The following is a 15,264-nucleotide window of genomic DNA, read 5'->3' on the forward strand; positions in this document are numbered from 1 at the left end:
CATCAATCACTTTATGATGCCCAGAGGAAACCTGACAAGGTCTGGGAATGTATGAGAAAGAGTTGATCACTGACCAAAGAGTTTTATAACATCAGGCCTAGGACCCTCAACCCTCATCTCAGGGGCGTCTGTGTCTCAGGAGGTAGAGTCGGCGTCTAATGATCGCAAGATCGGCGGTTTGAACCCCGCCTGGCCACATGTCAAGGTGTCCTTGGGCAAGACACTGTACCCCAAATTGCTCCCAATGAGCGTCCGGGCACCTTGCATGGTAGCTTGGCCGCCATTGGTGTGTGAATGTGTGTGTGAATGGGTGAATGAGAGGCCGTTGTAAAGCGCTTTGGAATAAGGAGCTGTATAAGTCAGTCTGTTTACCATTTACCATGACATGTCCATGTCCACACACACACACAGAGCTGAAAGTGTAGGATTGGTAACAGAGCCCATGTTAGGCGCAATATAAATCAGTCCATTATCTTCACGTTGGACCTGTACAGCCCTCCCTCCACCCATTAGCAGTCACGTATATGTGTTATGACACCATGCTGTATCAGGTCCGTAGTGACAGGTGTGCCCCCCCCAGGTGAGGTCCATCGAGGGTCAGTACGGCACCCTGCAGGCCTACATCACCCCCCGCCTGCAGCCCAAGACCTGCCACGTCCGACAGTACCAGATCAAACCCCTGTCCCTCCACCAGAGGACACACACCATGGACCAGGACAGGTGAGGAGGGGGGGAGGGTGGGAGGGAGGGAGGGAGGGGGGGAATGGTGACTGGGGTGAACACACACCATGGACCAGGACAGGTGAGGGAGGGAGGGGGGGAGGGAGGGAGAGGGAGGGACCCGAGGGAGGGAGAGGGAGGTAGGCATGGTGACTGGGGTGAACACACACCATGGACCAGGACAGGTGAGGAGGGAGGGAGGGAGCAATGCTGTTGGAGTCCTGGTCAGCAATCAAGAACCTGTCCTATCTATCTATCTATCTATCTCTCCCTCTCTCACTTCCTTCCTCTCTCTCTCGCTCGCTTCCTCTCTCTCTCTCTCTCACTTTCTCTGTCCCTCTTATCGCTCACTCCCCTCCCTTTCTCTCTCTCCCTCCCTCCCTCTCCTCCCTCCTTCCCTCCCTCCCTCCAGACCCATGAACACCCTCACCCTGGTGGGCCAGTTCAGCTTTGCAGAGATCCACTCCTGGGTGGTGTTCTGTCTGCCGGAGGTCCCAGAGAAGACCCCCGCCGGGGAGAACGTGTCCTTCTGCTTCCAGAACACCTTCCTGGGCACCCAGCTGGAGGCCACCTACAGGTGCACACACACACACACACACACACACAGATACACACACCCAGCTGGAGGCCACCTACAGGTGCGCACACACACACACACACACACACACACACACACACACACACACACACACACAGATACACACACCCAGCTGGAGGCCACCTACAGGTGCACACATACACACACACACACACACACACACACACACAGCTAGAGGCCATGTACAAGTGCCCCCCCCCCCCCCCCCCCCACACACACACACACACACAGGGGCCGTTGGCAGTCACAATGCTAGAAGAAGGAGGAATTAATACCTTTTAAGAGGGTAAAACCAACTTAATCTCCCCCTTCTGCTTTCCTTCTCCTAGTAAAGGGGAAGGCCTCTTCAGGTCTGACAACATCTCCACCATCTCCATCCTGAAGGACGTCCTCTCCAAAGAAGCCACCAAGAGGAAGTCCAACCTCAACATCTCCTACGGTAGCTTCATACTTCATACTTAACAATCATTAAACAGGGCCTGGGGTGATCCAGTGGTCTAGCACCATGGCCTGGGGTGGTCCAGTGGTCTAGCACCATGGCCTGGGGTGGTCCAGTGGTCTAGCACCGCGGTCTACAGTGCACACATATGCCCACCATGTCGGCATGGGTTCAAATCCGGCCCATGCCCTGCTGACACGCCCTAGTAAGTAAGTAAGTAAAATGTATTTATACAGCACCTTTCCCAGACCAAGGGTCACAAGGTGCTTTACATACAAGGAGGAAACACAAATAAAACATAATACAAGATCGAAAAGCCACAGCAGGTTAAAACAGGCAAAACAAGTGAAAATAATAATAGGATTAGAATAATAATAATAACAGACAACAGGTGTAACATCATCGGCAGGACACAGAAAGACAGGCCCTAGGGGCTATCCAAAAGCCTTTCTATACAACACAGTCTTTAACTGCTTTTTAAAAACCTCGACCAGCCAGTTGATCTAAGATCCCAGGGCAAAGCATTCCAAAGCCTGGGGGCCACGGTTTGGAATGCTCTATCACCCTTGGTCTTCAATCTGGCACGGTGGACAACCAACAAACCCTGGTCAGAGAACCTGAGAGACCTACTGGGGCTGTAAGGACGCAGTAGGTCACAGATGTAGGCAGGTGCCTGACCATGGAGGGCTCTGTAGGTGATGACCAGAATCTTGAAATCAATTCTATATTTGATGGGGAGCCAGTAGGGGTGCTAAGATGGGGGTGATGTGACATGATTTCCTGGACCTAGTCAACAGCCTTGCAGCTGCATGTTGGACCATTTGTAGCCGGCCCAGGGTGGATGTGTCGAGGCAGGTGAAAAGGGAGTTACAATAGTCCAGTCGGGATGATACAAAGGCGTGAATGATCATTTCTAACTCTGTGTGGGATACCACAGACCAGAGCTTAGCAATATTGCGCAGATGGAAAAAACAGGTACGTGTCACTGATCTGATGTGGTGGTCAAAATGCATTTGCTGGTCAAAAATAACACCAAGGTTTCTGAGCTTAGACCTTACTGTTGTTGAGAGGGTCCCCATGCATGTAGCAATTTTTTGAGTGACTTTGTCTGAACCTATAATAAGAACCTCTGTTTTATCTGCGTTTAGTTGGAGGAAGTTGTTTGCCATCCAATCCTTCACAGCAGTCAGACAGTCAAATAGAGCAGACAACTTGTCGGTTTGATCTGGCTTAAATGAGGTGTACAGTTGAATATCGTCTGCATAACAATGGTAAGAGACCTCTTTGAATTAGCTAATTATCATTCCTAGGGGGAGCATGTAAAGTGCAAACAAAATAGGTCCCAGAACAGAACCCTGGGGCGCACCACAGGACAGAGCAGCAGTTTCGGATGTGAAAGGGCCAACAGACACAGAAAAACTCCTATCCTAAAGATAGGAGGAGAACCAATCCAGGGTGCTTCCAGTGATACCAACCCACTGCCTCAGCCTCATCGATCAGAATGCAGTGATCAACCGTGTCAAAGGCTGCACTTAGATCTAATAGCACCAGAACAGAACATTTTCCCTCATCAGATGATCTCAAGATGTCATTTGAGACTCTGAGGAGAGCTGTTTCGGTGGAGTGCTTCTGATGGAAACCAGATTGAAATTTATCGAAAATGGAGTGTGCATTGAAAAACAACCCTTTCTGTAACTTTTGAGATGAAAGCTAATTTCGATATGGGCCTGTACTTTTGGGGGAGGGAGGGATCAAGGTTCAGCTTCTTTAAGAGAGGCTGAACAACTGCTTGATTAAAGTATAGTGGGACACAACCAGTTTGAAGGGAGCAGTTTATAATGGAAACCAGACATGGACCAATGGAAGTGAGTAGGTCTACGTTTTTAAGCATACATGTCGGAATGATGTCTAATGGGCTAGAGGAGATTTTCATATAGCCCACAAATTTTATAAGCTCCTTCAGGGAGATGGGAGAGAATTCATCAAGAATTGATGGGCGGGAGGGGGGGATGGGAGGGGGGGGTAGGGGAGGGGATAATGCTAGCCCTAACCCGGTTAACCTTGTTTTACAAAGAAGGAGAGAAAATCACTACAGTCCTTGTTTGAAAACAGGGGTACAACAGGGGGGGCGGGGGTGACAATTTTATTTGACAGATACAGTGAAGGTTTAGACAGGAAGGATGGGTGATCGAGAAAGGGGGGATGACATGCAGGATATGTCCCCGAACGGAATCGAACCGGGGACCCTGCGGTACATGGTCAACGCTTAACCCACTACGCCACCTATGCGCCCGCTCTTGCATCTTTAACCATGTTGTTAAAGTCGCTTATCAGTTCCTTGTAATAGAGGCGGTGGACTTTTTGTGGATTTCCATAACCGCTCCACCTTCCGACATGTACGCCTAAAACAACGAACAAACGCCCTCTCTCCCTTCTTCTCCTTACTTTCCTGTCTGTCTTCACTGTATCTGTCCAATAAAATGAAAAATATGAATGGGACTGCCCCACTCAGAAAAAAAACACACAAATGATCTTTGTGTTTAAACCAGATATCAACGAGGAGTCTGTGGGCCACACCCTCAGGATGATCCACCCCAAGCTGGAGCATCAACTGCTTCTGGCCAAGAAGGTTCAGCTCATCGATGCGTTGAAGGTAGGTGTCACAGCTCTATGATGGGAGATGAACTGCTTTGTTGAATTCATTGCGCTGTAATCTTCCCCTTGCTCACGCAATTCTCTCTCCCTCTTCTCGGTCGCTGTGTGTGTGTGTGTGTGTGTGTGTGTGTGTGTGTGTGTGTGTGTGTAGGAGCTCCAGGTTCATGAGGGGAATGCAGACTTCCTCATCCCCGAGTATCGTAATATTCTAGATGATTCTGCCTTTCTGCTGGAGGAATACAAGAAGCAACCGGCTCACCTGGAAAGACTTTATGGTATCTGACTTGTCGTTGTTTTGCTGTTCTAATTATCTTAAGAATAGAATGATTTAATCTAGAATTAGAATTATTTAATATAGAATTAGAATCTAGAATTAGAATTATTTAGCTCCAATTCCCTTCAAGGGTTAAATAGCATTAAAGTCATTATTGTCACAGTACCCCTTATTGTGTGTGTGTGTGTGTGTGTGTGTGTGTGTGTGTGTGTGTCTCTCTCTCTCTCTCTCTCTCTCTCTCTCTCTCTCTCTCTCTCTCTCTCTCTCTCTCTCTCTCTCTCTCTCTCTCTCTCTCTCTCTCTCTCTCTCTCTCTCTCTCTCTCTCTCTCTCTCTCTCCCTAGGTATGATAACTGACCTCTTCATCGACAAATTCAAGTTCAAGGGCCAGAACGTGAAGACCAAGGTCACGTCCCTGCTGGAGATTCTGGACAACTATGATCTCAACTCTTTGATGAACTTCTTCAATGAAGCATAACGTCTAAATGAGCTTAACCTGTACACCATTTTGCTTTTGTATTGTGTTTTTTTTTTTTATAGTTTACTTGTTTCATTTGTCAAATAATAATATTACAGAGTAGGGTGGTCACATTTCAATATCTGGATACATGTATTCTGTTGATTCGATTTATTGATAGATTTCTGCTTTGAGAATAATATCATTGTACCTATTTTCTGGTCATATTTATATGTATATTGAAGCCTATAAATATTTCATAGTAATTTGTTATGGTTTCCCACTTTTGCCACTTTTTTGTGGCTTATCTGTGTGTATTGCAGGTATTTTTACAACTGCACGGTTATATGTCCAAATGATAAAAAAAGGCATAAAAAAGGCACAAACAACATTTGTGCATTTAAAGATCCTTATTATCTACGCATTGATATAATCATATATCGTTAGCCTCATAGCATGATTGCAATATATTGGTCATATTTTGGCTAAATTGAGATATCTGCCTAACTCTACTCTCCTAAAGCCCAATGCACATGGCGTGCAATTTTGTTGCACCGCCGAATTCGATTCCATTGTTTTGAATGCATCTCAATGAGACAATGCACACGGCGTGCGATGCGATATTGTCGCACGACAACATTCGATTCTCCATTCACATTCATTCATTCATTGATGTGAATTGAGAATCGAATGTTGTCATGCGACAAAATCGCACGCCGTGTGCATTGGCCTTGACACTGCGGATACACTGTACATTATTGCCTATGCCATCATCAGAATGCTTGTTACATTCCAAAATCACTATCTGCCCAAGTCATCTGTTTGGCATAGGTATTTTTGATAGTACATACAAAGATGGCTCGGCTGACCACAAGTGAAGCATGGCTTAGGCAATTATGTTATGAGGCTAACGCATTGGCGGTTCTACACTGGGGCATGGGGAGCAGTAGCCCCCCCACGAAAATGGTTTGCCCCCCCAGTTGCAAAAAACACTTTGATGATATTTCTCTGATGGATCCCCATACCAAACATTTAAAGTAATTTGCACAGTGAAATGCACCCCCCTTAGCGAACATTAAAGGGTTCAACAGCTAATTTACGTATGTCAACCATGTCTCTATTCTCGATAATTTCAGTAATAATTGTACCAAATTGGGGCCAGTAACACTAACTTGTGTGCAAGTATGTTTTTGATATTGTCAATCATCTCACATAGGTGAGCTGGTGACACAAATATGCCAGGGGAAAAAAGGAAAATGAACATGAGGACCTTTTTTGGTCAAAGGTCAGCAGAGACATAAGTACAGGGACACAGGTGAGGTCTCACAATACTAGTGTTTTAACAGTGCAAGGAGATTGAACCAGGTCCACCTGCTAGAAAAGATGTAGATTACTACCTACATACTGTAGTTGTCTCCTTTATTCATTACCTTAATGTCATATAAGTCAATTGTACAGAAACAACTCACCAAAATTGACTATTGCATAACTGATTTGAAAAAGAAACCCCCCCACTCGGTATCTTGCCATACTTTGGCTTTTACTGAAATGACACCACTGGTCTTGTAGCTTATTGGAAATTGATTTTTTTTGTGTGTGTGTGTGTGTGTGTGTGTGTGTGTGTGTGTGTGTGTGTGTGTGTGCGCGCGTGCGTGTGTGTGTGTGAGAATAAGAGGGACTGCTTTTGTGCATTTGATGTGGCTCTTTCTGCTACCCCAATAATCTTTTTTGGCTTAGTCTCCGACTGGTCGGCCACCCCTGCCCTAGCAGGTTCCGGGTCTCATATCCTTCTCACCTTTTTCACCCTTGTGAAATAATAATAGTGTATTACAGTATATTTCAAAAGTAATTGTGGGTGGGGCAATCAGTAGTGTGGGGCTAAGGGGCCCATAGTTAAAACTTAAATGATGGTATATGTTTGACCACCTGCCCCGCGCGAGAAATCCTTTGCCACCCCTCTGCCATCCCATTTAAAACACCTAGAACCGCCCCTGGGAACGATATTTAAATATCAGAGACCGTCATCAACATTTGAATGTTTATTGTCCCGCCTAGGTGCTCCTGTTGCACTCCTTCGACTTCTCAACGGTCTGCGCGCTGGCAGGAGTTCGCTTTCCTGTGTCGTGTCGGCCGCCGTAGGGGCGTGATGTCATTTTCGTTTGTCCTCTCCGATTGGCCCGTTTCAATAGTCGCCTCCGATTGGCCCGTTTCAATAGTCGCGGGCTACTTGAACTGGGAGAAAAGCAACATAATGCAGGATGGACGTCTGAGTGCACATAGTTAGCAGGCTGGTAACTAGGTAATTTTACATTTCAGTGCACAATGGCTAATTAAAGTCGTGCTTTTCCAGCAGAATAGGAGTCTGCACCAACGAAAACCTCTAAAGGCTTTTACATCTGCAACCCCGGTTGGCTTTGTCACGTTAAAGCTGATCTGGTGCACAGAGAGAGAGAGGGACAGGCAGCTCTTATGTAAGCTTGTGTTGAACGTCACAATTTATGTTTGGCGCCTTCTTTACCATTTGAATTTGTTTAATTTTGAATTACAAAAGTACACATTTTGCAGTGCACTTGGTTAGCTAGCAAGCGAATACTACTGAGGATACCAACATGTCTGGACCAAACCAAGCTAGCAGCGCGCTGGAGGACCACAACCAGGAGAACATGCTGTCCAGGCTGAGACAGGGGACACTCAAACACCGGGGGGACAACCAGGAGAACCTGGTGCCCAAGGCGGCAGGACAGGTCAGCAGGACGGTGCTGGGAGCCCTAACCCAGAACCAGAACCAGAAACCTCAGAACCAGCGCTGCACGAAACAGGTGGGTCACCCCAGCTAGGCTACCTAGCCTGGGAGCTAACCTCCATGTGTGTTTCTCTGATCAACACGTTGTTGTTGTTTATTATTATTATTGAAGTTAAGATGTGAAGTGTTTTATTTATTTTTGTATAGTGACAGTTGATCATTATGCAGTTGAATCTATTGATTGCAGCTTAGTAGGCTAGACATGTTGGTTAGTAGGCTAGGTGACTGGGAGATCACTTGTCCATGAGTCACAGCAGCTAACGGTGGATAAAGCTGCACTGTTTTACACAATTGTAAACTTCAAGATGAGTTTATTCCAGCAAATAACAGATCTAGGGATGTGTTGATTGTAATAACTAAGTACAAGTGTGACTCGAGTCTTCAATACAGCAATGTTTTAAATGTCCACTAGGTTCCCTCCCAAGTAGTCCGCCATTTTAAGCTGTCAATCTAAAGAGTGGGTCATACACAATACAGGTCATGACTCATGTTATATTAAATAGGATGGCTGACTTTAGTTACGATCTGACTCATTCAGACCCCACTTGTTCAGCTAAAAACCTGCATGTTTTGCAGCAGTTATGATTAAACACAAACACTTCTACCAATGTCTTATCCATTATCTATTATTTTATTGAATGTTTTATCTATTCACTTCTTACATTTGCTTTTATTCATTGTCATTTTTATTTTCTTCCTATGCTCCTCTTGCTGTATTTTTAGTAATGTATGTAAAGCATTAGCACTTTGAATTGCCCCGCTTGTATGAAATGTGCTATACAAATAAACCAGCCTTGCCTTATTGAAGTAATTCAATAATGTAATTAAGCATGCAACTGACTTCTTCCATTGTAAGCATAGCTAATTAAAACATTTCTGTCATTCTAGGGCTCCACGTCTCCTGTGCAATCTTGTAAAAATGACGACTGTGGTAAAAGCTACGCTGAGAAGGTGGCCCCCGCCAAGCCTCCAGCCTTCCAGATCCATGTGGATGAGCCGGACGGTGCCTGCGTCAAGAAGCCGGTGTCCCTCAAAGCCAAGCCCTCGGCGGCGACCTCCCCGCTGAAGCTGAACCCCACGGTGATGCGCCTCCGCCAGCCCCTGGCCACCATTGACCTGCCCATGGACGTCAGCTTTGGTGAGCGTAAGGCTGCATTGTTCTAGTTTACTTGCATACATTTATATTTTTGGCATTTAGCAGACGCCTTATTCCAAAGCGACTTACAAATAATACATTTGACTAATCAAGTGAATCATCAATACACCAGTTGTAGGGGGAAGAGTAATCTAGCTCAGGCCAGGGGCCATTGGCAGTCTCAGTGATGGAAAAATGTTTATTTATTTTTAAATGTTATATATATAGACACTGGAGAACAGAGAAACAGTACAAGGGGGGCAGTAGAAGTCATAGAGGACACAGTAAAGGGGAAAAGCGGGTGTCTCAGGAGAGAGACTCAGTGCTCAGGAGGAGTGTGTGTGTGGTCTGTGTAAAGACAAAACTCACTTAAACTTTATGTGGCTGCTCTGTTGTTAAACACGTGTCAGGCAGAAGTGAACGGCCTACACCCAGAGATGTGAATAGATTTCAGTGAGACCCTTTTGAAAAACACATACAATTAATTTCTCCCCCCCCTGCCATAGATTCTCCAATGGACATGTCGTTGGTCGAGGGAGAGGAGAAGACAGCCAACGTGAACGAGGCCTCGGAGTACGCCGAAGAGATCCACGCCTACCTGAGGGAGATGGAGGTGAGGGGGGGGTGAACCAACTGCTAGTTGTACAGTGGTGTTTATTTTTCGACCAATCACACAAAGGGACAAACAGACACGTCTGCTACTGTTGACCTGCACTGACGTGTCTGGACTTGCCCTGTTAGCGAGTGTCGCGCTGTTGTAATGACAGGACAGTCCCAAGCCATTCCTTCCATTCCTCAAACCCTTTTTTCTCAAGACATTTTTGGAATGAGACGGCCTGAGGCAGAGGAAGCTCAGGTGTTCAATAGTGGGGAGGAAGCTCAGATATTCATTAGGGGGGTGGGGGGGGGGGGCAGGGGGCAAACAAGGAATTGTTGTGAGCAAACAAGGAATCCCTCCAGGCTGTTGTGAAGACTGATCGTCTACATTCCTCCTCTCCCTCCATTTCTTCTTCTTCTCCTCTCCCTCCATCTCTCCTCCTCTCCCTCCATCACTCCTCTCCCACCCCTCCATCTCTCCTCCACCTCTCTCCTCTCCCTCCATCTCTCCTCCTCTTTCCCCATCCCCTCCTTGCCCCCCCACCTCTCCTCCTCCCTCCCCATCCCCTCCTTGCCCCCCACCTCTCCTCCTCCCCCCCTATCCCCCTATCAAACACAGCTGAAGTCCAGACCCAAGGCGGGCTACATGAAGAAGCAGCCTGACATCACCTGCAGCATGCGGGCCATCCTGGTGGACTGGCTGGTGGAGGTGGGCGAGGAGTACAAGCTGCAGAACGAGACGCTCTACCTGGCCGTCAACTACATCGACCGCTTCCTCTCCTCCATGTCCGTGCTGCGCGGGAAGCTGCAGCTGGTCGGCACGGCGGCCATGTTGTTGGCATCGTAAGTCACACATGTACACACACTCTGAGCTAGACACTCACTTTCTCAGCTAGGCACACATACACACAGCTAGGCAGATACACTCTCTCTCGGCTAGGCAGACACATACACACTGCTTGGCACACACACATGCACGCACACTCTGAGCTAGACACACACTCAGCTAGGCAGACACACGCATGCACACTCAGCTAGGCAGATGCACACACACACACACACACACACACACTCAGCTACGCACACATATATATATATATATATATGCACACACACTAGGCAGACACATCTGACATGTATATATTCAGATGTCTGTCTATTTTATTCTATTGTGTTATCCTGATCTATTGTATCAGGGGTCTATTTTATGGTATTCTATAATTCTGTCATCACTTTATGTTGTAGTGGTAGTTTATGATGTGAGCTGCTGTATCGCCTTAATTTCCCTCAGGGATTGATAAAGTACCTAATTATTTATCTATACACACACTCTTCCTAGGCAGGGATGGCTCATCCCACAATGAAGGATGTGGCTAACCTTTTACAACGCATGGCCCACACCTTGCCTCCATTTTAATTGCTATGCTAGTGTGGCTGTTGTGACAGGATCCATGTCGGGGGGGTTCATACCTCGAGTGGCCTGAAGTAAAAACTTAGAGCCACTTGAATGCTGAATTCCACTTCTCTCGAGCTCTACTGTGTAGAGCAAATAAACCAAGTATACAAGTGTATTCAATCTCTGCTCTAGACCACTTCAGATGAGTGTGTGTGTGTGAGTTTTGACACACACTGATTTACCAGGAAGAAGCCCTCTTCCTCTCTCTTACAGAAGGTGACAACCATATGTTCTGCCTTTCTCCCCCTCCCCCTCCCCAAACACTCACACTCACCTGTCTTCCCTCCCTCCCCCACACAGGAAGTTTGAGGAGATCTACCCCCCGGAGGTGTCAGAGTTTGTGTACATCACAGACGACACCTACACCAAGAAGCAGGTGCTGAGGATGGAGCACCTGGTGCTGAAGGTGCTGTCCTTCGACCTGGCCGCCCCCACCATCAGCCAGTTCCTCACGCAGTACTTCCTGCACCAGCACGTCAGCAGCAAGGTGGAGAGCCTGGCCATGGTGAGACCTCACAGATGGTTAGGCTGTGACCCCGGGGGGGGGGGTGTTAGGTAGAGAATTGGAGGAGACATGCATTGTTTTTTACTTTTTAATTTATGAACATTTTTACTTCGCAAAAACAAAGATGTTCGAACACATTACACCAATCCTGAGATCTCTACACTGGCTACCAGTCTCTCAGAGAATTGCATTTAGGTACAAGAAACTAACCCTAACCCACAAACATAACACAATACAATAGTATAAAGAAGAAAAAAAAACACAAAATAAGTGTGAGGTGGTGGGATGGTCAAGTTAAATCAGTACAGGATTTATCTGATCTAACATGCGTCGTTATATATTGTACAGAGAATAGTCATGAAGAATCAGACACATTGGCTAAATATATATACACCGTTTTCTCCAGGGTTTTCCCCCAGTTCTTTTTGGAGCCTGACAGTGTGTCTTTTGTTCAAGGTGATTCAATTGGTTCACAATATTGACAGAGGATAGCAGTGGGACAGTGTTTCTAGAGCCAGTTGAGACGGGGGTATTGTTATGCATGGGACGGAGGGGGGAATGGTGTCAAAGCAGCCCTCCCCTCCCTCCCTGGTTTCCTACCATAGGCTAGCGGGGGGGTAGATATCGGAGGACAGGGCTCATTGTAACGTATCGAATGACGGAACTGTATGGAATGTTTGATTCCGTTCCTCACTCCTTGCATTTACATCGAGCCCCGTCCTCCGATGTCTACCTCTGCCAGCCTCCCCCTGCTGTGCCCCTAGCCCAGGTGAAGCAGCAGGGTTGTGGTCGTGTTAACCCCTTCCTCTCTCCTCTCTCCAGTGTCTGGGGGAGCTGAGTCTGGTGGAGTCGGACCCCTTCCTGAAGTACGTCCCCTCGCAGACTGCTGCCGCCGCCTTCACGCTAGCCAACCACACTATCACAGGAGGATCATGGGTAAGGAGGCAGAGCTTCTAGACCCAAAACCCTTAACTGTAGCTGAGCTGAAGCCAACTCTAGAACTGATGCAGGTTTTTTTTAGAAGCTTGAAACAGTAATGTCTCTGTTCCCTCGGACAGATTTTATGTACAGAATTACATGAGAGAACAAGATTCTCACATAGTCACCTTCTTAACATAATGGCTTCAGTCGTATTTTCAAGTTGAGAAACAGAATAAACTGAACCAAATATAGAATATATGATATTTAGGCAAAAGCATTTCCTCAAAAGTGACGTACGCCAGTATTTTAAGGTGATGTCCTTCCTAAGTAGTTTGTGCTGTGAAGCTGTCAAGTAAAGTCTCTGGTGCTGGAGACCAAATATGGATCAGCAATTGTTTTGTCAAACTGATCTAAATGGCGCTCGAACGATCGGTCTGTTTGTTCTGACGAACAACATGGTTGATCTACTCCCTCCTCCCTCCTCCAGTCCAAGACCCTGACCCAGGTGACGGGCTACTCCCTGGAGGACCTGATGCCCTGCATAGCGGACCTCCACCAGACCTACCTCGGGGCTGCAGCACACGCCCAGCAGTCTGTCAGGGAGAAGTACAAGAGCTCCAAGTACGTACGGTCAGACCACTGTTACACCACACGGTTAGACCACGGTTAATCCACCAGGGTTAAACCACACAGTCAGACCAGGGTTAGACCAGTCAGACCACGGTTAATCCACCAGAGTTAAACCACACGGTTAGACCACGGTTAGACCTCAACGCCTCATCAGGCCTTTACCTCAGTGGGTGCAGGGTGGGTTTGTACCATGGGAGGCTGGTGGAGGTAGAAATCAGAGAATGGGGGTTGCATGGAGTTGAGGGCTGGCCTCAAACGTGCGTTTTTCCTGTCCTCTGATTTCCTACCTTCACCGGCCTCATCTGGTTTGTATCAAATCAATGCGTGTTGATCTAATCTGTCCCCCCCCCCCCCCCCCTCTCAGGTACCATGAAGTGTCCCTCATCGAGCCTCCAGAGAAGCTCCTCTTCAAGTGATGTCGTACACAGCGCCCCCTGCAGAGGACTGTTGGAATATGTGTTTTTTTTCTCAACACCATTTATTTTTTTACCAAGTCTTCCCCCTCCGCCCCTTCCTCCAAATCGCCAGAATTTCAATAATTGAATCCACCGCCTCCATTTTTTTGGAGGGGAGGATGGACAAATTAGAGCTGAATAGTTTTGTTTTTTTAAATGTAAATTGTTTTTTTTATATGTATGAACGTGTAGGATTTGTCTTATTCGCTTGATGAAGCTCCTCCTCCCAGGGTTCGTAACGTAGTTTAACCAAACCATCGTCTGTCTGTCATTTTTATTACGGGACACCTGTGTGGTCTTCATTGTGCTTCTGTGCTGTACACGTGCCTCTACACTGTCAGCATTACCCCCACCCCCCCCCCCAACTAAAATAGTCACCTGTGAATATTTACTGACAAATCAAGTCCCAAATGAACCATGTTTGGTCTTTTTAGGACTCTTTAAAATGTTTTATAAGAGCTCTATAGATGTGATTGGTTGATCTCATAGCAGCTGGACGCACCCTTTTCTACAGGTTATGGTATTTGTAAGCCACAGTTTTGAGGCCAAGTCATTCGCAGAATAGAAGTATATGTTTTATATCTTCCGTCTGCCTTTTTACATTTTAATCACTCTGCCCTGTCTGAAGGTGATGTGTCCTTGCAGTTCACTGGTTAGCAATCAAGGCATCTTCCGCTCTGTAAAATATGGCTCTTGTAAATAAATGTACTTTCTCTAAAGTGTTTCTTTCCATCTGTTTTATAAAAGAAATCCTGTATTCATCCTGTGACAATTCAGTTTGCAGTCTTGTCATTACTTGATTTAGCCACTAGGTGGCAGCAGAACGCTACTCTGCCTCCATGGCCTGTACACAGGCCATTTCTCAGTTGCTTAAAAGTCAATTCCCTACGTCCTCTGCTCTGCTCACTTTCTTTGGGAGGGGGGGCTCCCCTGGTGCTAGGAAAAAAAAACTAAAAACAAGAAGGGAAAAGAGCTGGTTTACATAAATAAAGGCTATGTACACTATCCACTATACTATACAAATAAAACACTGTGCTGTACTCTATGCTATGCTATACCTATTCTAACATTTCCTATCTCTGAACCTTATGTACCCGAGGGTTGTCATATTGCACATAGTGTTATTGCACATTCATTTAAAGTGTCGCAGTTTGCAGGTTTGAAATGTTCACAGTTGTGTTTCAGTATTGCACTTGATTTCAATCTAGTAGCTGCCATCAAATTGTCTAGATTGTCCAGGGCCTAGAACCTAGGTCTTTGCTGTGTTCAGGGCCTGAGTGGCCCTGGGGTAGAAGCTGAGCTTCAGTCTGTTTGTCCTTGCGAACATGGTCCTGAACCGCCTGTCCAAGGGCAGCCGAGCAAAGTGTTCGTACCCAGGGTGGGATGGGTCTCTGGAGATCTTGGAGGCCTTCCTGAGGCAGCGTGTGTTGTACAGCTCTTCCAGAGAGGGGAGGGGGGCGCCGGTGATCTTCTGGGCCGATCTCACGACTCTCTGTAGCGCATTCCTCTCTGCGGCTGTGCAGCTGGAGAAACACGCAGATGCAGTAGGTGAGGATGCTCTCCACTGTGCAGCGGTAGAAGGTCACAAGCATCTCCTGTCCGATGTAATCTTTCCTGAGGA

The 15,264-nt window shown here is 46.8% G+C and overlaps 2 protein-coding genes across 3 annotated transcripts in view; both read left to right on the plus strand.

The window, feature by feature from the left end:
* The window catches only part of bbs7 (Bardet-Biedl syndrome 7), a gene marked incomplete at both ends in the record, with an annotated part of 14,927 nt that extends 9,765 nt beyond the window's left edge, over positions 1-5,162 (plus strand). For both annotated transcript variants that reach the window (XM_080537227.1, XM_080537228.1), the window contains 6 exons: positions 581-720; positions 1,133-1,297; positions 1,648-1,757; positions 4,307-4,410; positions 4,564-4,687; positions 5,029-5,162. In XM_080537227.1, coding sequence (XP_080393353.1) covers positions 581-720; positions 1,133-1,297; positions 1,648-1,757; positions 4,307-4,410; positions 4,564-4,687; positions 5,029-5,162 — 777 coding nt within the window. The remainder of the gene's footprint in view (positions 1-580; positions 721-1,132; positions 1,298-1,647; positions 1,758-4,306; positions 4,411-4,563; positions 4,688-5,028) is intronic.
* A 2,588-nt stretch (positions 5,163-7,750) lies between these two features.
* ccna2 (cyclin A2) lies at positions 7,751-13,604 on the plus strand (the record flags this gene model as incomplete). The annotated part of the gene is made up of 8 exons (XM_080536726.1): positions 7,751-7,960; positions 8,833-9,082; positions 9,586-9,692; positions 10,296-10,519; positions 11,433-11,637; positions 12,460-12,573; positions 13,046-13,179; positions 13,553-13,604. The coding sequence occupies 8 exons, from the start codon at positions 7,751-7,753 to the stop codon at positions 13,602-13,604; spliced, it is 1,296 nt and encodes a 431-aa protein (XP_080392852.1).
* Between the last annotated feature and the right edge of the window lie 1,660 nt (positions 13,605-15,264).

The sequence above is a fragment of the Nansenia antarctica genome (genome assembly GCF_963989245.1).
Source record: "Nansenia antarctica genome assembly, chromosome: 7".
Classification (NCBI taxonomy): Eukaryota; Metazoa; Chordata; class Actinopteri; order Argentiniformes; family Microstomatidae; genus Nansenia; species Nansenia antarctica.